Source organism: Armigeres subalbatus, chromosome 3, assembly GCF_024139115.2.
Source record: "Armigeres subalbatus isolate Guangzhou_Male chromosome 3, GZ_Asu_2, whole genome shotgun sequence".
In the NCBI taxonomy this organism is placed as follows: Eukaryota; Metazoa; Arthropoda; class Insecta; order Diptera; family Culicidae; genus Armigeres; species Armigeres subalbatus.
The window spans coordinates 92,350,013-92,375,220 of NC_085141.1; the positions used below are offsets into that span (position 1 = coordinate 92,350,013).

Consider the following 25,208-nt stretch of genomic DNA (forward strand, 5'->3'; position numbering starts at 1 on the left):
ATTGTTCGTGCTTCCCGTATCAAAGTGAAATATTTTGAGAAAAAAACCTGACCTGAAAAAGGGACCTTAAATGACACATCCAATATGAACGTGTTTCCCATATGTTTCGTCTATCTACTTCTAAGCTAAGATGTTTATCGAATTAAGCTCAAACTAAACTTAAAGTGAAAGTGTGTTTAATTGAAAAACAAACAAATCTGGGGAATCATAATGCTTTTCAATATGACATATAAGACAACTATTCAATGAAACGGTATCTTTTGATTTTAATTCAAGTTATTTCGTAGAATGAGACAAGTCTTAATAATTATGTGTTCATAAAATTGAAATATATTAAGAATGATTAGACAGGTAATAAACATTTGTAATTAGCATCTCATACATATCAAAAAAATTTTTTATACAGATATTTTCCGTTTTCATCAACACGGTCCGTGAGTTTCAGTTGATAAAATCGGAACAGTGACAAAATCAGAATAAGCCTTTCGCTATACTGCCGTAATCTGAAAAAGTGACGTATACGCCATTTTCCAAAAAAGGTGTTAACGACTACTACTCATCGAACTATTTAACAGAAAAATGGAAAACATGCATGTTGTAAAATGGCTGTTACGTCACTTTTCCAGATAACGGCAGCATACTGATTTGAGAAAGTTAACTCCTAGTGTGCCGCTGTAAACACGCTCAAAGCAGGCGATTTATTTATGTCTTATGATCACATAAATATTTTTAGGCATATATCTCAGCATAGGAAAGGACAGTTTTTATGTAGACATATTTCAAGATGCATTCGAGGATATGTACTCCAAAATAGTTGGGACGTCCTAGAACATCCGAAAAAGTATTTCAACGATTTTTCAGTTATATCAGAACGCTACATAACAATTCAATCCGTCTTCCTGAAGTAATAAAGCCGCATCTTATCACTTTTATTTCGATGAGGGGAAGTCGGTGAAAAAAATCCTCTGTTGTTAGTTACGGTCTTAATACCGCTAGTGCTTGAAATATTATAAATACAACATTTAACCAAAAACTAACCCAAGTTAGTTTACTTTAAAGGCTAAATCTCTAAAAAATGATAGAATTTTCTTGTTGATAACAACGGAATAATTTTGTTGACGAAATCGGAGCGTGACAAAATCGGAGCGTGATAAAATCGGAACATATCTGTAATCTAAGCGTTACTCAAATATTAATTATTCTATTTTAGTTTATTTCTGAGATGAATCTTTTTTTCCAAAGGGCTGTTTTCATACCACGTGGACAGATGTCGAACATTTTTAGATGTGTAGGTATACTTCCCTCCATCAGCGTACACATCTGATCATGCAATTTTTCATTAATTTGTGTTAACCATAGACATTTTTCCTACCCCACTACCCGCTAAGTTGTCTACATTCGCGAAGTCGAAGCAAAATTCTTCACACAAACAATGACAGTTCTTTATGGGTTTTTACAGTAGAGCAACAGAGAGGAGGAGATGGCGGCCATGTTTCACTCAAACTCTGACAGATAGCAATGGGATTTCCCATAGGAGGGAAGAGCAGAATTTGCTTCGACTTCGCGAATGGTATACGAATAGCTTTTGGATATTGGATTTGACGAAAAAATCATCATAAGCCATAATCCCGATCACTATGAAATATTAAAACGCTTGTGATCCAATGTGCTTATTCAAAACCGGGCTTTCGCCATGGAACGCTTTGAGAGAGCAGAAAATTCATTTAATTACCGCCTCTTTTCTTTTTCTATTTTGTTCCGATTGCGCGCTCTTCAACCAAACGCGCATGCGCTGTTTGAAGTTGTATGGGTTACCACCTACTCGGTAGGCACCAAACCGACGTGCTTTTCTCCATCGGCACCAAACCATGCACTGCTAACCGATGAACGCCTTGGCTACCTGTAGGGTAAGACGGTATAATGTGCCCCACCTGGCCAAAACGCCCCCCTTTGATTTCTAGAAAACTATAACTAACTAGGGGTCAAATTCAGTTGGTACCTATAAATATTTGTAAAACCATCATCCTATGTGAATATGGGAATATTTTTGTATTACTTAATGAAAATATTTGCAAAATACAAAAAGTCACAGTTTTGATGTAACTTTTAATGTTTGTTTGCTGAACATTCTGGAGCGACTCTGGCATACTATCCGCAAAACTTGCACTGGAACACTCAGTTGGGCAACAAAATTGCTTTTCTCAGTGGTTAATATGGTATAAAATTGCTTCCATCTTCAGAAATGTAACGATTTTCGAAAACATGTTTCACTGGCCAAAACGCCCCAGTGTAGGCAGGACGATATGCCCTTACCAACCGGACACAAGCGCAGCGAGCCTGCAGCAGTTGCTTCCAAATTGTATGGAAAATATTGAAATGTTATTCATACCTGCTTGGATGGACCTATGTTGGTTTTTTAATGTCAAGCACATAAGGATTTGTAGCCTTTTTATTATGGGATTGATAAAATACTAATGAAGGGCTATTAAATGATTTTGGTTGAGGTGGCGTATTGCGTATTGCCCAGGCACTTTTTAATTTCATTTTTCACGACTTTTCAAAAAAGCTTTATTACGTGTTATCTGTAATATTTTTATGTGACTACTCACGGGCAATGCATTTGTGACTTCCTGCACTACCAAATAACACAAAGTTTGCATAAATAGCGTTGAAAAATAAAAAGTTATCAAGGAGTTGCCTTAGGGGGGGCATATTATACCGTCTTACCCTACATTGCCGATTGCCGTTAAAGCGGATGACCTACACATACAAAATAATGCGTGTATGATGCATGGCAAACCGTTCTCTGCTGAAAGTGCACGTGATGGACAACATGTGGCGGTGCGTCGTTTCGGGATCGTGGAGTAAAATATAACGCGCCCCCATCGTACCATTTCGGTTCCCTCATATCACATGTCGCCTGTAAAAATTCCGTGCATATTTTACGATTATGTATTTATACTCAATTGTTAAATTTGTACTAAACATATGATAAATGCACATGCTCCAAATATTTGTATAAGAATGACAAGAAATCTATTGAGAGTTTAAATGTTAGGGACAAAATTGCTACCTGTGCAGTCCACAGGTTGCACATGCGGACGCGACGCCTCTGATTTGAAATAAATTTGTTCCGTCGATATACCTGATTTATAACCATGTATTGTGTATTGGACTACCAATTCTGGCTACGAAACCCACAATACCTACCACATTTATCGTATTCCATTTTTTTATATGTAAGTGCAAACGATATCGTTAATTTATTAGTCTGCTGCCTTGCATTAAGACGCCTACCTCTTTTTATCGCAACATAATTAACACCCAAAAGGCCAAGCTCTTTGAGAAAGCGATTTTTGATTTTGAAAAAATCATAACTTTTTTATTTTTCGTCCAATCTTGATGAAATTTTGACACAAGGTCCAATTTTTATTCTAGTTTTGGCTGCGCATTGAGTTTTCCGGAAATTCTGGATGGTTCCGGAATTATTCCAGATTCCCTTGGGGTACCAGCAAACTGGTGTTTGGGGTATTTCACCAGTTATTCAATTTTTCTCCATGGAACCCATATCAAACAGTATAAAACAATATTGCCACACTAATAACGAGTCTCATAGCGATTTTTCCGAAAGTTAGTCTTCCATACGGACATTCCCAGGAGCTTCCAAATGTCCCCAGGGAACCTGTAAAGGGGACAATTTCGATTTTGCTCCGAAACATGTCGTGCGACGGCTCTTTCTTCACAATGTTTCAAGAATATACTCGCCATTGTTATAAAAGTGGTCTATGGTCAGTTTGGCCACTCTTGTGACGCCCGGAATGCCCCCAGGGAACCTGTAAAGGGGACAATTTTGATTTTGCTCCGAAACATGTCGTGCGACGGCTCTTTCTTCATAATTTTTCATGAATATACTCGCTATTGTTATAAAAGTGGTCTATGGTCAGTTTGGCCACTCTTGTGACGCCCGGAATGCCCCCAGGGAACCTGTAAAGGGGACAATTTCTATTTTGCTCCGAAACATGTCGTGCGACGGCTCTTTCTTCACAATGTTTCATGAATGTACTCGTTATTGTTATAAAAGTGGTCTATGGTCAGTTTGGCCACTCTTGTGACACCCGTAATGCCCCCAGGGAACCTGTAAAGGGGACAATTTCGATTTTGCTCCGAAACATGTCGTGCGACGGCTCTTTCTTCACAATGTTTCAAGAATATACTCGCCATTGTTATAAAAGTGGTCTATGGTCAGTTTGGCCACTCTTGTGACGCCCGGAATGCCCCCAGGGAACCTGTAAAGGGGACAATTTCGATTTTGCTCCGAAACATATCGTGCGACAACTCTTTCTTCATAATTTTTCATGAATATACTCGTTATTGTTATAAAAGTGGTCTATAGTCAGTTTGGCCACGCCTGTGACATCCGAAATGCCCCCAAGGAACCTGTAAAGGGGACAATTTTGTTTTTTCTCCGAAACATGTCACGCGACGGCTCTTTCTTCACGATTTTCCCTGAATAGGCTCGCTGTTCTTATGAAAGTGGTCATTGGTTCGTTTGGCCATTCTTGTGACATCCGAAATGCCCCCAAGGAACCTGTAAAGGGGACAATTTCGATTTTGCTCCGAAACATGTCGTGCGACGGCTCTTTATTCCAAATTTTTCATGGATATTCTCGCTGTTGTTATAAAAGTGGTCATTGGTCAGTTTGGCCACTCTTGTGACACCCGGAATATACCCAGGGGACCTGCAAAGGGGACTCTTTCGAGTTTGCCCCGAAACATGTCGGGCGACGGCTCTTTCTTCACGATTTTTCATGGATATACTCGCTGTTCTTATAAAAGTGGTCTATGGTCAGTTTGGCCACTCTTGTGACACCTGGAACAGCCAGGAACACCAAGGGAACCTGCAAAGGGGACAATTTCGATTTTGCTCCGAAACATGTCGTGCGACGGTTCTTTCTTCATGATTTTTCATAAACAGACTCGCGATTGTTATAAAAGTGATCATTGGTCAGTTTGGCCACTTTGTTCAGATTCGCTAACGTATTCTTTTCAGAATCCTAAATAAATTCTGTTCAGAAAACCATTAGTTTTTTTTTTTAGAATCGCAAACAGATTCTGTTAGGAACCTTCAACGAATTCTATTCAGAATCTTAAACGGATTGGGATCCAAATTCCAAACAAATTATGTTCCGAATCTCAAACAGATTCTTTTCTGAATCCTAAACGGACTCTGTTCAGAATTCTGCACAAATTCCGAAAGAATTCGTCTCCAAATCTCAACCGAAATTATGTTCAGAATTACGAACGGATTCTCTTTAGAACTTCAATCCAAACGGATTCTGTTTGAAATTTTGATTGGGGCAGATTCGTTTCGGAATCTCAAATAGAGCCTGTTTACAACTCCACACGGATTTAGACTAACGAATTCTGCCCATACTCCTGAGTCGATGCTTCTTACAATCTCGAGCCGCTGCTCAACAGGATCCCAAGAGGCATTATCTCAGAACTTCACCCTAATTTTTTACGACAAGTTATTGTTTACTAAGCCTCGAGTATAAAAAACATAAGGGGAAAAAACAATTTCTCGTGTCAAGTCCGCTACTGCAAAAAATGTACTATAGACCTGGGTGCTGCTGATAGAGCCGTTTTTTTGCTCTCAAGTGAAGGGGTATTTTGAAAATATTCCCATGAGCCAAAATATTTTGCAGTTACTTAGTTGTCAAACATTTCCCGCTCTTAAGATTTATCTTTTCATGCTGCATGAGGGCGCACAAATGCGCGATAATTATGTTTTATTTCTGAGACTGCTGTTGGTAGCGAGGACTAAATACGATATATCGTAAACCGTAACACACTACGTTAAATTGATTACCGTGTTAAGGGGAAAAAATATATGCCATCATTATTTTCCATAAACTTTCACACAGTTCTGTTTTTCTTGAATATCTGAAACAACATAATTCTGCTCCTCAGATTCCCCAGTATGTCCTAGTTGAAAGTTTATTTTTCCTCCGACTTCAAGACAGTACACTAGTGTTCTTTAAACTATTTATATGTGTGCACATTTAGATTACTCCGAGGCTACTGCAAGTAGCGAAGGGCAAGTAGGATATCGTAAGAGACAATATACGGAATATCAAGTAGAAATGACAGAATGCTTCATTACTTATTCAAAACTCCCATTGCTTGTAACTATGAAACAATCAGCTTTTGGCTTTGATTTTACTCTAAACATTCTAACGAATACCGTAGTTCTACTTGCTTTCATATATATTCACGATGTCAAGCGTGAATAATAGCGAAGACTGTTTTTATTTGTTCCTCTTTTGACTGGTGCCGCATCAAAATCAATGACTGGCATCGTCAAAATTCTTGGAATTCTATAATCCCATTGTATTATATTATGCGGGCATCGATGAAACACAAGGTATTCGGCGATACATCATTTACAGCCTTTTGCAATATCTTTATGTAATGAGGCAATGTTTTTCTTGAGTGCGATGAACTTATTTGGCTCTGATGGCAACCAAGCCTTGTAATGGCAACCAAGCCTTTTGCAAATAGAATGCCGGTTGCGACAGTATATAGATGCAAAAAGAGCTTGTTTTTATCTGAATTTTAAATCTTACTTTTCTTCGTATCGATAAAATTTTCAAATCCAGTTGTCAAGTGATATTGAGATTTTCCTGTTGTGAAAATAAAGAGCTCATCGGAGTCGGATCTAGTCAATGTGAATTCTGATGTCGACGAATTCGTCTGTGATCTGAACAGCGACGAAGAGCTTTTGAAGAGCATCCGTTTGCATACGAAGAGGATGAAACGACATTTTTAACAAATAAGGAGATTTTAAGTGGTCAACAAAACGACCTTTCAAAGTTCGTAAAAACAATGCAAAACTTGAAAATGACAAAAGTTTCAATCTAAGTTAAATTAAAATAAGTTCAACTAAAAAAGCATTTACGGAGTTTTTCGACGAGGAGATGATGGACAGGTTAGTGCTGTACACAAATACGGAAGCTGCTGCAAGGGGTCCAATTATCGTCCAATCATGAAAAATTGTGAAGAAAGAGCCGTCGCACGACATGTTTCGGGGCAAAATCGAAATTGTCCCCTTTACAGGTTCCCTGGGGGCATTCCGGGCGTCACAAGAGTGGCCAAACTGACCATAGACCACTTTTATAACAATAACGAGTATATTCATGAAAAATTGTGAAGAAAGAGCCGTCGCACGACATGTTTCGGAGCAAAATCGAAATTGTCCCCTTTACAGGTTCCCTGGGGGCATTACGGGTGTCACAAGAGAGGCCAAACTGACCATAGACCACTTTTATAACAATAACGAGTACATTCATGAAACATTGTGAAAAAAGAGCCGTCGCACGACATGTTTCGGAGCAAAATCGAAATTGTCCCCTTTACAGATTCCCTGGGGCATTCCGGGCGTCACAAGAGTGGCCAAACTGATCATAGACCACTTTTATAACAATGGCGAGTATATTCATGAAACATTGTGAAGAAAGAGCCGTCGCACGACATGTTTCGGAGCAAAATCGAAATTGTCCCCTTTACAGGTTCCCTGGGGACATTTGGAAGCTCCTGGGAATGTCCGTATGGAAGACTAACTTTCGGAAAAATCGCTATGAGACTCGTTATTAGTGTGGCAATATTGTTTTATACTGTTTGATATGGGTTCCATGGAGAAAATTGAATAACTGGCGAAATACCCCAAACACCAGTTTGCTGGTACCCCAAGGGAATCTGGAATAATTCCGGAACCATCCAGAATTTCCGAAAAACTCAATGCGCAGCCAAAACTAGAATAAAAATTGGACCTTGTGTCAAAATTTCATCAAGATTAGACGAAAAATAAAAAAGTTATGATTTTTTCAAAATCAAAAATCGCTTTCTCAAAGAGCTTGGCCTTTTGGGTGTTAATAATCGTCGACACTTAGTCCAGTATTCTCTTCATTTCATTATTCGTTATGCACCTACCAATCTACCATACCGATGGGGGCAACGCCAACTAAGAACCCATACGGAAGGTGCTTACAATTTATGATACGTCTAGTGGTGACCATCGACTCGGTGTGCAATCCATCCTCGCCTGTACTCTACAAATAACTCTATAGATGGAAAATATGCATTCTGCAACCATCATCCGTTCATAGACAAACGCCTTCGCACGCACTGTCACACATAGTCCTCGGAGAAGATGAATGTATCTCACCGTTTCCCCTTTTTCTCTTTTGCAGTGGAGTTCCCGGTGCCGGAACATCAACAACAGCCGGTGGCGGAGGAGGTGGTGGAGGCACCACCCGGGGAGGCGGCACCAGCATGTACTCCGCCCGGCACTCGGTCAGTTCGTCGTCCAACGTGCTGATGGTTGGACCGAACTTCCGGGTAGGCAAAAAGATCGGCTGTGGCAACTTTGGCGAACTAAGGCTGGGTAAGTAGAGTAACTCGTTCGTAAATCATTTTGAAACACCTTGACAATATTTATTGTACAAACTGGCAAAGCACTACTTGAAGCCCGATCCTCGCGGAAACAGAGGCAACTTCTACTCCAACACCGGCAACGCAGAGTCCCACTTGGGGTTGGAAATTGGTTATTGCGTTGCTCGTTCTAATCGTCAAATTTGCCCATCGCATCGGAATGTCCACCAGCTTTCCCACCGAATTGGCAATGGTCTGGAATAGGAATATTGTTTCAATCTGCAATATAATAACACTTGACTTTTCTTACCTGAACATAACAATTCCGCTGCGCAGTATCCAGCGCCGTTTCATCAATCCCCACAAAGTTGCTTGCAGTACAACCGTTCAACGACCGTAACCATCCACCGTAGGCTTCCTCTGTGTCGCTAACTACGGTGAGAAATTGGTTCGCAATGTCTTCCAACTCGTTCCACCGTTCCCGTACGCATCCGGTGGACTTGTTTACAATCGAAACGGTAGCGTCATCAGGCACTTGCCCCACGCAGCTTTGTCCGGTTTGGGTGAGTGCCTTAAATAACTGCGAAACGCCACGAATGCCGGAATCAGCTTGGTCCTCTATGGTGTTCAGTCCCGAGTTGACGACGCCCGATAGGGACTTCAGGGTTGCGTTGAGCGTGGTGATGCCAGTATCTAGCATGCTTTTCACCGTTGATGAATACAGCTGCGATAGGAACGATACGGCGGTGTCCAGAGTTTGCATCGGTAGGCGGCTGTTGATGGAATTTTGCAGATATTGCCAGGGTTGAACGAAGGTTCGAGCATTGTTTCCTAGGTTGGTGATTGCGCTCGGAAGTGGAAGGAAGTTGCCGTTGAGAAGTGCCTGTGTGTCGTTGAGTGTTGGGATTGGAATGGATGGCAAGGATGCTGGAGTAAAAATTGGGCTGGACGGCAAGGATGGTGGCGAAAAAACTGGGATGGATGGTAACGAGGCTTGCGGGAAAATGGCACGTTTCTTGCGACTAGTCGATCCGGTTGAGTTCGATACGCTGGTTGAATTAGTGGAATTTCGCTGGCTTATAGAGTCTGAATCGAAATCTATGTGGATAGTTGTGGTTCCGTCGTTGCCTCGAGTGACGGAGACATCGGCCCCACTCTTCTCAAACGTCAGGTTGCCTCTCCATTGCGAAAGGTTGAATGTTAGATCTCGGATGGTAGTACCCGCATCGCTTGAATTGGTACTGGTGTTGAATCGATTTCCAATGGAGATGTTAATGATCGATGGATTACTTCGACTATTCCAAGGCCAGAACCACGGACTTGCTTCCAATGGTGGTATCTATAATTACAGTTATTGAATCGGTATGGAGATGCTTCAAAAGAGGTATATTTACCAGTAATAGTAAGCGTACACCACAGAATAGTGTGATAAACCGGAAGAGATGCTGTGCCATCGTTTTACTTCTGTACTATGAAAAGAAGACTTCGCAAGACAAAGGTTTATATTTGTTTGATGCAATAACGTTCACACGTGAACTGAATTCGAGACGGTTGTTTTGCAAGATAAATATGTTTGAACAGTTTATCTGAGGGTCTGGATAATTACCATATGATAGCGTGTTAACCAGATGTGTATTTCTTATTTGCTACCTTTAATTTTATGGTCAAGATCTCACAGCAGTAATACGTAATTATAACATTAAGCTCTGAGGGAAGGGTTTTCCGTTAAGGAAGCACGTGGTCTTTGAGAGAGAAAATCGAACGATTTGGTCCGCCAAAATTAAGCTGTCATTGTCGCCAAAATTATTTCATCATTTTCATATTAATACAATTGCAATTTGCAGTAAGCGGGTGCTAGTCCCTTTTGATTTTCGTGTTTATGCAAATTTTCAAGCTACTGTAAAGTGAAAATGATGAAAATGATGGCGAAAGAAATGGAGAAGAAATTGATCACTCGTGCAGCGGATCGCCAAGAGAAAAACGGCAGCGACCAATCATGGATTGAGGAGATCAAAATAAACAAACTTCAGCTGATTTAGGAATATGAAAACATGTGCGTTTTCTGGAAAAACATGGGAAAATATCATAAAAGATTATAAGGTTACAAATAAGCAGGATTCGAGTGATGATCGTAGTGCTTGTGGAAAAGGATGTGAAATACAAAAAAAAAACAAATAAGACAATTACAGGCATACCTCGATAGTACGTACCCTTGATTGTACGTAAAATAATTATTTACCTCGATAATACGTACAAAAAAAACTGCACATTTTTAGTAAAAAGTTTAATATGTGTCAAATCATGGCACATGCGTGGGGCCCTTCATATGCTACGTAATAATTTTACATCTGATTAGACGCTTTCGGGGCGTATGGGTCATATATGCCCAGCGTTTTAGATTGGCTGTGAAACATCACAGATGAAAGCTAGTTCCCCACTTTCTCCAGCTTTCTCCAAACGTTTACCAGGATGTCGGTTTTACAGGATATCGGAGGCCAAGTGGAGTCCCAGATATCCGAAACCTTGGGAAGATTTCGCTTCTGAGAGCATGCAGATCATTCAAACATGTTTGGATCCTATACCATATTGTTTGATAATTCTAAATACCCAATCACGTTGAGGCATCCTAATTGTTGAGACAGTGATATATTTCCAGAAATACGGCATGTTCAAGGTTCTTCAAAATATTTTCCAGTTCAACCCAAGTAATCTACCATATAAACCAAGGCTTTTGCAATGTTTTCATCCAATCTAATTTAATAGCCATAAGCACATCATGTAAACCCAATTATCTTAAATAGGGGGGTGGGGTGGTGTTTCACCTAATAACGGGAAAGAAAAAAATGGCTCGGAAAGAAAACTACAAAGAAGTACAGTTCAATCTGTTCTGATTCTCTCTACCCGTGCTCTTGAAAAAATTCGGCAAAAAGCACGTGGTTTCCAAGATGGCAAACATGACCGCTGCTGGACGGCTGCCATTTCCGGATGATACTTCTGATCCTATTGATGAGTTGCTTCGTTTTTTTGGTTTTCCAATCTCCTTGGAATACAATGGAGCTCGGTCTACTTAAAATCCTTTAACAGTTTTCGAAACGTTCAGAATTATCCACCGTATACTTTTCCTACGATCTATGTACGCTTGGAAAAATTGTACAATTCGGCGCGCATCCTTCTTGTTTTGATGGCATGTTTGAAACTACTGAACGTGTTGGAGTAAAACTGTGTGGGCGACAATTTTCTGAATATTCTAAGGATTCATTTACATAAGGAAATATTTCTCTGAAAGCCTTAATGTTCTCATAGAAAAGTATTGAAGTATTGAAATTCCTGTTTTTTAGTGACCACCCGTTACAAGATGTTCATGGTACAAATCGTTCTGAAGTTCCATCAAAAGTATCTATCGAATCAACCACGGCTTTTGCAATGACCTCAACATCGATATGCACCCAATTAATTCAATAAGCATATGTGCACTAGACTGATCCAGGATACGAAAAGTTGTCGAATTATACTCCCTAAGGAAGTTCCTCCAGGTATTCCTTCGAGATTTCATCCAAAAATTCGACTAGGACTCATAGGAGTTACTCCAGAAATTTCTCCGTGAATTCTTTTAAAAATTCCTCCGAAATAATTGAAAAATTCCATCTTAAATAATTGAAAAGTATTTCTACGTTAATTCTTTCAAATATACTTAAGAAATTGCCTATTTTCCTTGATGACTTCTTCAGAAATTCATTTAGGAATTCTTCAAGAAATTTCCACGTCTCCTTTCCCAGAACTTCCACCAGGAAATCATTCAGAAATTCCCATGGAAACTCCTCCTGACATAGGGAGTGAGTGCTAGTAATGGACCCCGTGCGTATAATGGACCCCCTGAACAAAACCCCAAATTAAACGCTAGAATCGACTATTTTCTGCAAACTTCCGTCGGAAGGAGTTGCTTCATGTAACAGGACAGCAGTTCCATACATTTGTTATGGACTGAGAAGCAGGAATTTAGTTCAATTAACTAAATTGTTGCGTTGCGTTGCGTGGTAACGGAGTATTTCGTAGATTGCATACTGATAGCTGTCATGTATATTCTTTAACTTTCTTACCCCAATTGCTTATGGATTACTATTTGGGATATAATAGCAACCCAATTGGAGGTCCAAAATGATAAAGCATGAAAGCTACCATTGCCGGCCACGCCCATCTTCTCCGTTACTAGGGAAAGGAAGGAAATGATGATATGACATCTACTTAACGAGAGGCCAGCGACTCACCGACACCCTCATAGATGTCAAGGAGTTGGATGGTTGGTAGGGAATATAGTTTGGGAATATCATCATAAGCAAATGATATTAGTTTGTACAGACGTTGGGAGTGACAATGCTAAGAAATTTACGTCACTCCGTTCTCCATAGTGTTGCTTCTTCTTGGGGTGGGACAAGGTATTAGACTTGCCCTGGCTAATTAGCCTAGGTTTAAGCGCCAATACTCGCTCTCTGAAACGAGAAAGAAAAGAAAATAATTGCCCCACCCACCTCCCAATACATGTCAATAGTCACTTTTCTAATCGACTCATCGACCGCACTTAGCAAAACAAAATATTTCGATGATCGCGCGATCGCTTTGCGTACTAATAAAAACACGATAGAACACGCACTTATTTATTATTTGTTAATTAATTTAATTACCCGCACAACGCAGAGCCAAAAATAACAATGATCGCGCGATTGTTCTGCTTATTAGAGGAAACACGATCGGACGCGCACTAATATTTGATTTGCTAGTTAATTTATTTAACCACACAAAACAGAACAAAATATTTCAAAGGTGGCCTGTAATATTTTCAACATATATCATACCTTGATGAAAACGTATACTTGATTTTATGTAGCATGGAAAAGTAGTAAGATGCCATATTTGTCATTTCCTGTTCTACTATGTTTCCAACAAAACTATTTGATATATAGGTTTAATAGTGAAAATTGTTTAAAGAATCCTAATATAGAAAACTGATCTGATTTTTTCTTGTGTTTCAGTTAATGTATAGATTTGCAGTTAATGTATAGAATCTTTGTGATCAGACGCTGTAAAGAATATTTTAATTAGTCAAGAATTAATTGAGCGTTTTAGCAGCTCATAGCGTTTCAATAGATATTATGATAAGTATTGCTTTCCTGTATAGTACAAATATATGTAGCATTTAGAAGACAGAAGTCTTAAGCTAGCGGAGAAATAAACAAATCAAATCAAATCATTGCTGTAATTTCTGGCCACCTGCTTTTTAAATTGTCCCAATTTGATTCCTGGAAAATGTTTAAAAAAAATTATTTTCAGAGCACAACGATTGTTCCAGAGATTTTTTTCAGAAAATATATCTCTGGAAGGCAGCTTAAATCGAAACGATCGAAACTAACTCCGACAATACGCCGTATTTTTCTCCTATCGTTAGAAGAGACTCCACCCAATTCTATTCGCCGACCACTTATCTCGTATAAGTCGTATAAAGAATAAAAAAAATATATACATATTTTCTTTTACTCCCAAAGAACGTATTTAAGCCTGATTAATCCAATTATTTATGAAATTAATTTGACTTCTGAAGAACTTATTTGAGCTTGATCAAATTACGCTTTGAAAACGTTGTTTTTTTACACTGTGCACAAATTACGTACACCTTTCAGGCGGAAGAAGAGAACCTGAAAAAGTGTATGTGTGTCTACGTGGGAAGAGGTTGAGTTTTCGATGAAGTCTACGAGCACAAATTTTTATCTTGAAATTTTCAATCGATCAGCTTTAGAGACCAAGAGACAATCAAGCCCTGATTTTGTGTGGTATATGTGGTCAAGATTCAGATAAGGATTCCATCCATCAAGTATAATTAATTGGAACATACTAACCGGAACTTCTTGGACCTACTACAGAAAGCGTGGTATTGTCGTTGTATCGTCCCCAAAAGAAAGCGATGTATTGTCCTCGCTTCTCGGGAAAGACTTCGGCGAAGTTGACGGCTTTACGGGTAACATACAGTAGTGACGGCATTACGATTTTAGACTTCCGGTTATAAGGTTCATTGTTTTCTTCCATCTATGGCATTCTAATAGTCCTCTTCGCATTTTCGAATATGGACGCGTCAGATGTATGAATACATTCACGCATTTGATGAGTCTTGTGATGATTGGCACTTTAACTTTCACGTCTACTGGGCAAGGGTGTTCTTGTCTTGAATTAATAAGTTTACACTTTTCGTTCTTGGTTATTGCTTTTTTTTCAAATTAATTTCTTTGTCGGATCATCCTTATACAGCAATTCACAAATCAACCGAACGCGTACCTAAGTTCTAAAATTTTCAAGGCAATATTTGACAGCTAGAAAAAGCTTGCGACCGCTTGCAACCGAGGCTTACTTCGATCTCTCAATTAACTAAATTGTAAATGCACATACACTAAAGGGTCCATTACTAGCACACAAGGGGGGGGGGGTCCATAATAGGCATCAGGAATATATGGGAATGGAACATGTAAATCAAATGGAGGGGACCATTATACGTATATAAACAAACCCGACGTTGCGTAACCTGGGGGTGTCCATAATAGGCATGCTAGCAACATAATTTTAAAATGCTTGCTTTAGTAGTTAAAATGAATGTTTTGGCTAGTTTTATGTACGAAACACGTTGCTGATACCTGTTGCTTGTCATCTGGTGCAGCAGAACTACAATTTATCAAGAAGCTCGCTCTAGCGGAGCGACTGAAGCAAATTTCAGTCGTTAAGGGGTCCATTACTAGCACTCACTCCCTACTCTCTGGAGTTACTCCAGAAATTTCATCAAGATTTCTAATTACTTTGAGGCTCTCCAGAAATTCCCTACGAATTTTTCAAAAACTCACGTGAAAGCCGAAAACCACCTCCTACTCACGCCTGAGAATTCTTCCGAAAATTCTTCCAAGAACTCTCGCAGAAAATCGTCCAGGGATTTTTTTTTGTGAATTCTCCCGGAAATTCCTTGAAAAATTCATCTGGCTATTTCTCCAGATATTCTTCGGAAATTTCGTCAAAACTCTTTCGGAATAACCTCCAAAAATTCCCCCTAAAAATCCTCTGGAAATTATTTAAGGAGTTCTCCCGGAAGATCCTGTCGGAATTCACAAAATTTCTACTTTCTAAAAAAAATCATCCAAAATCCTTCAGGATTTTCCCAGAAAATTTTCCAGGAATTCACAGCAATATCTTAAAACAATAATTCCGAAAATTCTTCTAGAAACTCTTCCCCTTTTTCTTCCAGAAATTTCCCCATGAATTCTCCCAAAAAATCCATCGAGATTATTCCCGAAATTTACCTCAAGAATTCCTCCAGAAATCTCTTTAAAAGTTCTCCCGAAAATTTCTTCAAGAATTCCCGGGGAGTTTGTTTTGGAATTTCTCACAGAAATTTCTCAAGCTATTCTGTCGAAAATTTCTTCAAAAATCCGAAGAAATTTTTGTGGAAGTATCCGAAGGAGCTCCCAAATGGTTCATAAGGAATTTTCAGAGGAAAATATTTTTGAATTTCCAAAAAAAAATTATATAAAGTTATGAAATAATTTCAGACTGAAATACAAAAGAAATTCTAGTAGGAATTCAGGGGCAACTCCTTAGTTTCCTGGAGAACAATTCCCACATTTTCAGAAAAAGTATCTTCATGTTTGGCTGAGAATATGTTGAATAGAAAGGGATCTAGTGGCCATGTTGCCAAAGATATTTTCTCACTTCGCAGTTTTTAGTCAGAGATCAGCTCCACACTAGTTGTAGTTGTGAGTAGATCGCCATCCAATGATTTAGATTCAAAGACTCCATCGATTATTCAGATTTAAAGGTCGGTATATGAAAGTCGCCTGCTATTAAAAATTCGTTTTCCGAGTGAACATAAAGCCTTTTTGTTACACCTTGGTGTACGAGGAAGGCAAAAACGATTCTAAAGACGAGAAAATTAAAATAACTTATAAGTTACCCTGTTTTGCATTTTCGAAATCAGTCTTAGTGTTATGTACTCATATAATTACGAATCAAAATAAAGGTTCCTTCAAATCAACGCGATGCGACTGTTATTATATCCGGAAGTTTGTCGCTTTGGTAAGGAAGTTTCAATAGAGCCAATAGAGTCGCAACAACAGTTTTGCGAGACGCCCCGCTTCAGCTCGAGGATCATCTCGCCCATCCGGGAACGTCTTATTCGACGTACGTCGACGCCGAGTTCACCGAGCTTGACGTCACTCCTCATCGCCTTCAGGACGTCCGAGTACTTAGCCTCGTCCGTTTTGATGACTAGGGCATCGCCCCTGGAGTGATTGGAGCCTACCCTAGACTTCTTGCTACCCTCATTCGCCTGGGCCTTCTTTTCGGCTCGTGACCTTTTCGGTTTCCTCTTAGTTTTTGACCAGGGTCCAGGAGGCGTCATCCCCCTCTATTTCTCTGGTCTGGTGCGGCTGAGAGCTCTCAGCCTGCCGTAACCCCTTACCATCGTCTTTCCTGGGTGGACGGACCTTTTCAGGTCCTTCCTCCCCCGGTTTTGGAGGTACCTGGACGGGGTTCAGCATCCCAGCCCCACTACCCTTGTTCGGGGTAGTAACCCTCCGCGTTTTGGAGCGGTCCCCAGGGAGCTCATCCCCTGGAGACTGTCTCCCCCGTTTTTGTGTCTGCTTCGTTGGAGCAGTCACCCCCGACGTGCCCCTTGAGCCTCAGTCTGGGTAGACTTTGGCATTACCGTCTTCGCTGGCACGCCCTCGGTCGATTCGACCTTGCCCGAGTCCGCGAATCCTTGGGCCTCAGTCTGGGTAGACCTCGACTCCACGGATTTCACGGGTTTACACTTGGCCGTCCCGACCGCCCTCTCCAGCTTGGCGTCCAACATCGACTTTCGAAGTTTCAACAAGCTCCTCTTGAGGTCCTTACTGATATTATGCTTCGATGACGCAAAGTCGATGATGGCGTCCAGCTGTTCCGTCGCCACCTCGAAGGCCGAAAGCCCATCGCGTTTGCGGTTCATCGCCTCCACAAGCCATGGGCCGTCAATAACCTCAACAGGCGTTTTTTTTAGCCGAGATGAAGGTTAAGTGACCCACGCTGGCGCTGCGCACTGAGTTGCCGACTATTGCCTCTGGCCTCCTAGGCGGAGACCTGAACAACCTACCGCTTGCGAAGGGGTTGTCGCCTACACTACTACCACTAATTGAAGAATTGACTTGGTTTTCCATTTTGGTCCCACGAGTTGCTCGGGAAAAGAGGTCCACCACGCCAGAGCCCAGCATGACGCGGTAAGGGACAATTACTGTGGAAGGTGCCCAGGTACCCCACAGGCTCCGTTAAAGGCCTAGCTCATTATTTCACCCCCCTGGCCATGCATCCCCTCAGCACGGGTCGCTTAACGCCTTGGGATCAGGGATTAGGAACGATGGTCCCTTTGGTCGCACCCCCTTACATGAAAAATTCTCACTCATTTTTTGGCATTTATCCAAAACTGATTTGCTCTCAACAAGTTGCATTCGACGCAGACTCCTGTCTCATTGTTTCCTATTGAAAATTGTCCAGATCGGACAATAGGCTCAGAAGTTATGGCCAAAATACTTTTATTTTCATACCAAAAATTGCGTAGAAATTACTCACTCGAAAGCAACGAGAAAGGCACCATCACCGCTAGGTGGATTAATCTGTTTTTTTTATTCTCAATGTTGTGTGTCCAGATTTTGTCGCGAACAAACCTTAATTTAGTAAATTGTTATGAACATGTATGTATGGATGACGTCTTCTTATAGAGTCTAATTTTATCACCTAGAGATATTATTGATGCCGTCATCGGGGCTGACAATGGGTCTAGGAGGGGGTGAGAATGAGTCAGAATCAGTCAATGAGAATGGGTCACCAACAATATTGAATCAGATTGCAAAATCCTTTAAAAGATCTCTTGTAATTCCATTTTCTTGCCCACTGATAAATTCAATTTATTTTAAGTACTTGAAACAGTAACCCATTCTCACCCCCCATTTGATACATTGTCACCCGACGACGGTACTGTTTTCTTCTGGTCATTTGATTCTCAGATTTTTTCCGAGATATTGGAAAATATTGAGTTAATTAGGTTTTAAGCATGTTCTATGTCGAACAAATGTCTAGTCGATACTGGGAATTTTAACTTTCTTAAATCTTTCCAATTCATTTGAACATTTCTCGCTTAACTTTTCAAAAGGACCTAGGTAACATTTTTTTCATGAATTATTTTGAGTACTGCAGTCAAAAGCTTTCATGTTTTTCTTTCATTCAAATTAATTCATGAAAAAAATGTTACTTAGGTCCTTTTGAAAAGTTAAACGAGATTTATTCAAAATTTTCTTTAAAAATTCATCAAGTGGTTCTTTTGATTTTTTTTTTATAAATAACTTTGTAAATAGATCTAAAAAAATCTAATTTTAAGAATTACTTCAGGGTTTACCTCAGGAAATCTTTTGGAATTAAGGACCTCCTCCTAGAGTTCTTCTTCGAAATTCTCAAAATTACTCATTTTGATATACATTTACGAATTCTTTTAGATATTTCTACATGAGTACCTTCCAAAATTCCTTTAGAAATAACCACGGAAAAAATTTAAAATTTCTTTAAAATTCCGTTCTTCGAGTATTCCGTTAAAAATTCCTTCAAGGATTTTGTTGGAAATGCCTTCATAAGTGTTTTCTCACGAAGCTACCTTCTTCGTGAGTATATTTGGTGCTGAAGCGTCTGTTATCATTTTCATTGCATTCATCACATCCCTGAATTTCTGTGGATTGTTCTTCTGCATCTCCGAAAATAAACAACAGAAGTGATGCTTTACATTGCTATTAGAGGTAATTGGCTATTGATCGAGATGTGTACCAGAACGGGTTGTATGACATTTGCCAGAAGGCATTTTGCCAGAATCAATTTGCCAGGATGGACCATTATCCAGAAAGTCGTTTGCCAGAATGCACCATTTCCCAGAAAGCCATTCGCCAGAATGCACCATTCCCCAGAATTGGTCATCTTCTATTTGCCATGCGCGCGTTTGCCCAGTATGCGCAATAATTCTTAACGCCATGAACTTTTGGCATAACTATGAACAGCGTCAAAAGGGAGGGTCATTTGGCATAAGGGACATTTTTCATAATTTTGCTTTGTTGTTGTTTTATAGTTGTTTTTTTTTTATTGAGGAATATAACACCGCACCGGTCGTACATAAGACGTAAGCATACATAAGCCGCGAATAGCAGCTTGCCGGATTAAGGCAAAAATGACGGATGTAATAATTTCTTTCAAATAGGTGTTCGCCCTCAAAATAGGTGCTTACCTGGATTAAAATAATGGTGGATGTGATCCCTTCTGGGATTGCTGGGATTAATGTAATGGAAGATGTGATTCCTTCTTTGAAAGTAGGCGCTTGCCTGGATTAAGGCAATGGTAGATGTGAACCCTTCTTTAAAAATAGGCGTTTGTCAGGGTTAAAGCAATGGTGGATATGATCCCTTTTTTTAAAAAAGGCGCTAGTGCAGATAAGGGCAATGGTGGATGTAATTCATTCTTTAAAAGAAGGCGCTTGCTCAGATTAAGGCAATTGTGGTCCCTTCTTTAAAAGTAGGCGTTTGCCACAAATGAAGCAATGGTGGATGTGACTCCTTCTTTAAGAGTAAGTGCTTGCCTGGACTAAGGGAATGGTGGATGTAATGTCTTCTTTAAAAGTAGGCGCTTGTCCGGATTAAGGAAATGGTGGATATGGTCCCTTCTTTGAAAATAGGTGTTTGTCAGAAATGAAGCAATGGTGGATATGATCCATTTCTTTATAAGAAGGTGCTTGTTCGAATTAAGACAAGGATAGATGGTATTCCGAGGTCCTTTTTAGCCAAGCGGTAAGATGCGCGGCTATAAAACCATGCTGAGGGTGGCTAGGTTCGATTTCCGGTGCCGGTCTAGGCAATTTTCGGTTTGGAAATTGTCTCGACTTCCCAGGGCATAAAGTATCATCGTGTTAGCCTCATGATATACGAATGCAAAATTGGTAACTTGGCTTAGAAACCTCGCGGTTAACAACTGTGGAAGTGCTTAATGAACACTAAACAGCGAGGCGGCAATGTCCCAGTGGGGATGAAATGCCAATGAAGAAGAAGAAGATGTCCTTTCTTTTAAAGTAGGTGCCCGTGCCCGTGTTTGAATATGACAATTCTGGATATGATTCCTTCTTTAGAAAAAGACATTTTGCCTAGACTTGTAGATATAACTTCTTTAATGAAAGAAAATGGCGTCTAGTGTGACTTAAAATGACATTATCCAATTGTAGATATGATTTAATTTTTGAAAGAAGTCTGCGTCTGGCGAGGCGAAGAAATATGATAACCATTCGTAAGAAGTTTCTTTAGTATAAGACAAATATGAATTTTATTTGCTAAATAACATCTTTCTGAAAATTGTCTAATATGTTAAATTAGTTTATTTGTGGACGCAATAGCGCCTGTGGCAAGTGTTTTTTATTCATTTTTTAAGAGTGATAGATTCTTTTCTGCATTTAAAAAAATCAAAATTTTCAACGTCTGTTGTCTGTGATTTTTTTATCAAATGCTGTGTCTGGTTGTCTAAGGTTGTCACTGGTATTGTTTTCTGCATCTGATAGTAAAAAAGAATTGAAGTGTCAAATATTTTATTTTTTGTAGGAATATCCCCGCGTGCTGCGTTTGGTTGACTAGTCACCGGACATACAAACAGGGCTATTATATACACCTGTGTTCAGAATAATAGCAGCGGAAGCCGTTTTTCATACAAAATGGTTAACTTTGACAAGCTGTAACTTGGTAACTGTAACCCTGATGACCGATTGAGCTGAAATTTTGGCAGTGAACTACAAAATTTTTGAAATTTGCACATACTCAGTATCTATTTTTTCGAATGATGCGTTCAAAAATTACGCACTAGGTCAAATTGCTCAAAATAATAGCAGTTTTTGTTTGGGAAATATCAGGAAAACAATTAATTGGAATGTTATCAATTTGAGTTCAGGTGCTGCGAGACACTTAGTTTATAATTTAAAAAATACAAATTGTGGAATTTGACATTTGAATTGGCCAATATACCAAAAATAAAAACTGCTATTTTTTGAACAATTCGACCTTGTGCGTAATTTTTGAACGCGCCATTCGAAAAAATTGATACTTCTGTAAATTTCAACATATTTGTAGTTCACTACCAAAATTTCTGCTCAATCGGTCATCGGGGTACAAAGTTACAGCTTGTCAAAGTTGACCATTTTGTATGAAAAACGGCTTCCGCTGCTATTATTCTGAACACAGGTGTATATGATAATCCCTTTTATGTAAATTAATTATACCACAAATCCCTTCATTACTAAATAATGCCAAATCCCCGTTATGCAAAATTACCTTCTTTATATATTTTTTTTTTCTATTCTTTAGCCATCAATAATAATCGGAATTTCCAGTTTTACTATTTCTGGGGAATGGTACATTCTGGCAAATGGTCTATTCTGGGGAATGGATTTCTGGTATATGGTCCATTCTGGCAAAAATCAAGCAAAAATGGTTTTCTGGCAAATGTCATACAATCCCAGAACGAATGTCTAAAGAAAATTTTGATCTCGTTCCTACTAATATCATGCAGATGGACAATACGTCACACATTACGACAAAAAAACACAATTGTTTCTGAATACCCATTGATTGTCACCCCATCAAAGATTTCTTCGGGATTTTGAACTCCGCCTCCAGTAGCCTTGTAAGCAAAGGCGTAGGATTGCCAATCCGGAGATGGCGAGTTCGATTCTCGGTCCGGTCTAGGATGTTTTCGGGTTGGAAACTTTCTCGACACTCTGGGCATAGTGTATCCATTGTACTTGCCACACAAGATATATACTCATGCAATGGCGGGCATAGAAAAGCTTTCAATTAATAACTGAAAAAATGCTAATAGAATAATAAGTTGAAAAGCAGGCCATGTTACAGTTGGAATGTAGAGCCATAAAAGAAGAAGAAGAGAAGAAGATGTACAAAAATAACTGGAGAGCCACGAATTGCAAACACCCAAGCAGCAGACTTGTCATTCATTTTTCAGTTACTAAAACCTATGTTAAACTAAATCAAGTTATAAATTAGTTACTTTAACCTAATCATCCTTAATTGTGCTTCCACTGAAGAAATTAAGTTGTCGTTTGGTGATAATGGAGACTATAAAACGATAACATAAGTAGTTATCCGTATTATGTTCTGGAAAAATGTTGCCTATGCTCATTACATTCCAAAAATATTGGTAAAATTTTCAGATCCAATCGATTCTGAAATTAATGGGACAAATTGACGCCAGTTTGATTTTTTTTTAAATATTAGGTACCGTCGTGCGGGGCTTCTTTTGATAAATCAGGGGCTACTTTGGACATTTTAAAACAGGAATTGTAACGAAAATTACTATAAAATTGTCATTATCACCAATCGGGTGTCTTGTTTATAGTTGAATGGTAACTTTCTGTTTCAAATTTGGTATTTTTTCCGTTTATTTTTTTCAAAAAATTAAAAATCCAAAGTAGCCCCCGGAATCAAAAGAAGCCCCGCACGACGGTAACATTGGATAGTTTTAGTTATGCGTAGAACGGCATTGTAGGCATCAGATGAACAATGGACCGCTTCCACCAAATAAAAGGAACCAGTTTTATCAATTATGGTTTTTACTTAATAGGTAACTTTCAGAACAAGTTTTCTATGAACTACAAATACCCGCAATACTAATATGGTCTAATCACTTTGCCCAATTTCAATCAACCCAGCCAGCGCAGTAAATTTCTCCGTATCCGTCGCTATAATCCATCAATTTAGTAGCGGGTCGGGCCCCCGTTGTGGGTTGGGTCTAACAGTATTTCGATCAAAGCATAGATTAGTGTGGTGGCAAAACTTTGTTCATCCTTTGCACATTCCTAACCCGGATTGAGTCAACTTTGCCGCCTACCTGCGGGAAAATTGTTGCGAAAATTCGATTCGTTCAACAGGGTCGATTTTCTTCGCCCGGCCGGGTTTAATTCTCAATTTTGTGTTTGTTTGGCTCGACGGTTCTTTCCGCTGTGCATCAGTGTCTTCTTTCTTGGTAAGAACAGTATTTAAAAATTGTAATTTGATATCAGATCCCTGATATATTATGAAATGAATCAAATGTCAATATTTTTCTTTTAATATATCATTTATCTTTCTGGCAGGATTGGTTTTTTCTATTGGAGTTTATCTCCTCCTATGATGTGCACTCATTTATTCTTTGACGTAACTCCAGAGCAGCATCAAAAGCATAGGATGCCAAGTTAGCCAAACACTCCAGAAAACCGGCTTTAGCTAGTCCTAGTGTGGGTTCAACGGCGGCTGTTAAACTACTGACGGTATATCCCAGTTTGAGTGAATCCATTTCGACTTGCAGGATAATCTAAAGTATACCAAAATGTTAGTTATGTGGTAAAAAAAATCAAATTATTAACTCTCTAGGCTTACCGATGAAACGCATGCTTCCTGATACAGTTCGTTCGTTTCGTCATCGAAGTCCGGATCAATGCAAGCCTCTATTCGATCTTCAACGTCTTCGACGTTGCCAAGAAACTCTGTCAAATTGCTCTTAACTGCTTCACGAAGTTCAAACAAGTCCTTGAGCCTGCCTTCTAGGCATCCGGTCGTACTGTAGTTAGTCACGTCCTGAATTATACCTTCAACTATTCTATTCTGCTCCAGACAGGTACGAACGGTTGCATCAAGCTGGGCTACCTTTCCTCGAATATTCTCGGCAAAGTCCTTTAACCAACGGTTGTTGTCATCACGGCGCAATGCTTCAGCGTATTCTACAATATCCAACATAACTTCGTCAATCCATGCCAGGCGACTGTCAACCGCTGCTTCCGAACGGTTACGATAGTTCTCCAATACGGTCGATATCGCTAGACTCAACTGATCATCGGTGGCCTCTCCCTTCAAAGCAGTTCCGTTAAACCGCGCCAGGTTGATCTGCAGGTTGTTTATCATCGTTCCGTAGTCGGTTAGTTCGGCGTTTGTGTTCTCTCGATTTCCAATGGAAATGTTATACACCGAAGGGATGGATGACGTTCCGGATGTCGATGTGGAGGATGTTGTCGTGCTGGTTGTTAGCCTAGGCCAGAACCAACCCCACCCAAAAGCTTCCGTTCCGTTCTTCGGGATGAGCGAGATCATAATTAGTACCAGGATTTTGTTGAACGAAGCCATCCTGCCGAAGTGCTTGACTGAAATATCGACTGCAACATTTGCTTCAAAGCTTTTATGAGTTGCATCTTAAATATTTTAGTTGTGTTTATACAAGTGCCATCTTTTATATTACATATACCGACGAACCGAGAAGTCCATCTAATTCGAACTTCAATGTTTAAATAGCTCAAACAACCCATTGTCGCTCATCGAACATGAAGGACAACAGCTGTTACGCCATCATCATCGTCATCATCATTTTAATATTCATGACGACATCCGAAGCCTACTTTCCACGTCCATTAGGGCGATAATGTTCTCGACTTCCATTCGCCGCCGGACGAGAGCTAGAATTTTCTAATTAGGATATCATAAGGGAAGCCTCCGTGCTTTTCTTCAGTTTTGTTTAAGATAGACTGTCACGCGAAGTTTCAATTTTGAAAGGTTTTCCCTTGCTGTGTGCCTGTCGTACATAAATATGTAAATTTCGGACACATCATATTGTTTCCGTTTTAAGCCAGAAAACATCGTTTGATGGGATCTAATAACCCTGCTTGT

At 39.7% G+C, this 25,208-nt stretch overlaps 3 protein-coding genes across 20 annotated transcripts in view; 1 reads left to right on the forward strand and 2 right to left on the reverse strand.

Annotated features, from left to right (window-relative positions):
* The window catches only part of LOC134227061 (casein kinase I), a 263,425-nt gene that overhangs the window by 126,959 nt on the left and 111,258 nt on the right, over positions 1 to 25,208 (forward strand). For all 18 annotated transcript variants that reach the window (XM_062708272.1, XM_062708276.1, XM_062708277.1 and 15 more), the window contains exon 3: positions 8,250 to 8,443. In XM_062708272.1, coding sequence (XP_062564256.1) covers positions 8,250 to 8,443 — 194 coding nt within the window. The remainder of the gene's footprint in view (positions 1 to 8,249; positions 8,444 to 25,208) is intronic.
* On the reverse strand, positions 8,464 to 9,957 carry LOC134227062 (uncharacterized). The gene is made up of 3 exons (XM_062708292.1): positions 9,825 to 9,957; positions 8,741 to 9,769; positions 8,464 to 8,685 (listed from the first exon to the last, which is right to left on the reverse strand). Exons 1-3 carry the CDS (start codon positions 9,882 to 9,884, stop codon positions 8,494 to 8,496), a joined length of 1,281 nt encoding a protein of 426 aa, XP_062564276.1. The 5' UTR covers positions 9,885 to 9,957; the 3' UTR covers positions 8,464 to 8,493.
* On the reverse strand, positions 23,559 to 24,700 carry LOC134227063 (uncharacterized). Its single transcript, XM_062708293.1, has 2 exons — positions 23,931 to 24,700; positions 23,559 to 23,865 (listed from the first exon to the last, which is right to left on the reverse strand). Exons 1-2 carry the CDS (start codon positions 24,669 to 24,671, stop codon positions 23,680 to 23,682), a joined length of 927 nt encoding a protein of 308 aa, XP_062564277.1. The 5' UTR covers positions 24,672 to 24,700; the 3' UTR covers positions 23,559 to 23,679.

Coding starts and splice junctions, on each gene's coding strand:
- LOC134227062 (XM_062708292.1), bottom strand. CDS start 9,884: ATGGCACAGCATCTCTTCCGGTTTATCACACTATTCTGTGGTGTACGC. Junction 9,770..9,824: donor GTGTACGCTTACTATTACTG/GTAAATATACCT, acceptor CTGTAATTATAG/ATACCACCATTGGAAGCAAG. Junction 8,686..8,740: donor AGCGGAATTGTTATGTTCAG/GTAAGAAAAGTC, acceptor TTCCTATTCCAG/ACCATTGCCAATTCGGTGGG.
- LOC134227063 (XM_062708293.1), bottom strand. CDS start 24,671: ATGGCTTCGTTCAACAAAATCCTGGTACTAATTATGATCTCGCTCATC. Junction 23,866..23,930: donor AGGAAGCATGCGTTTCATCG/GTAAGCCTAGAG, acceptor GGTATACTTTAG/ATTATCCTGCAAGTCGAAAT.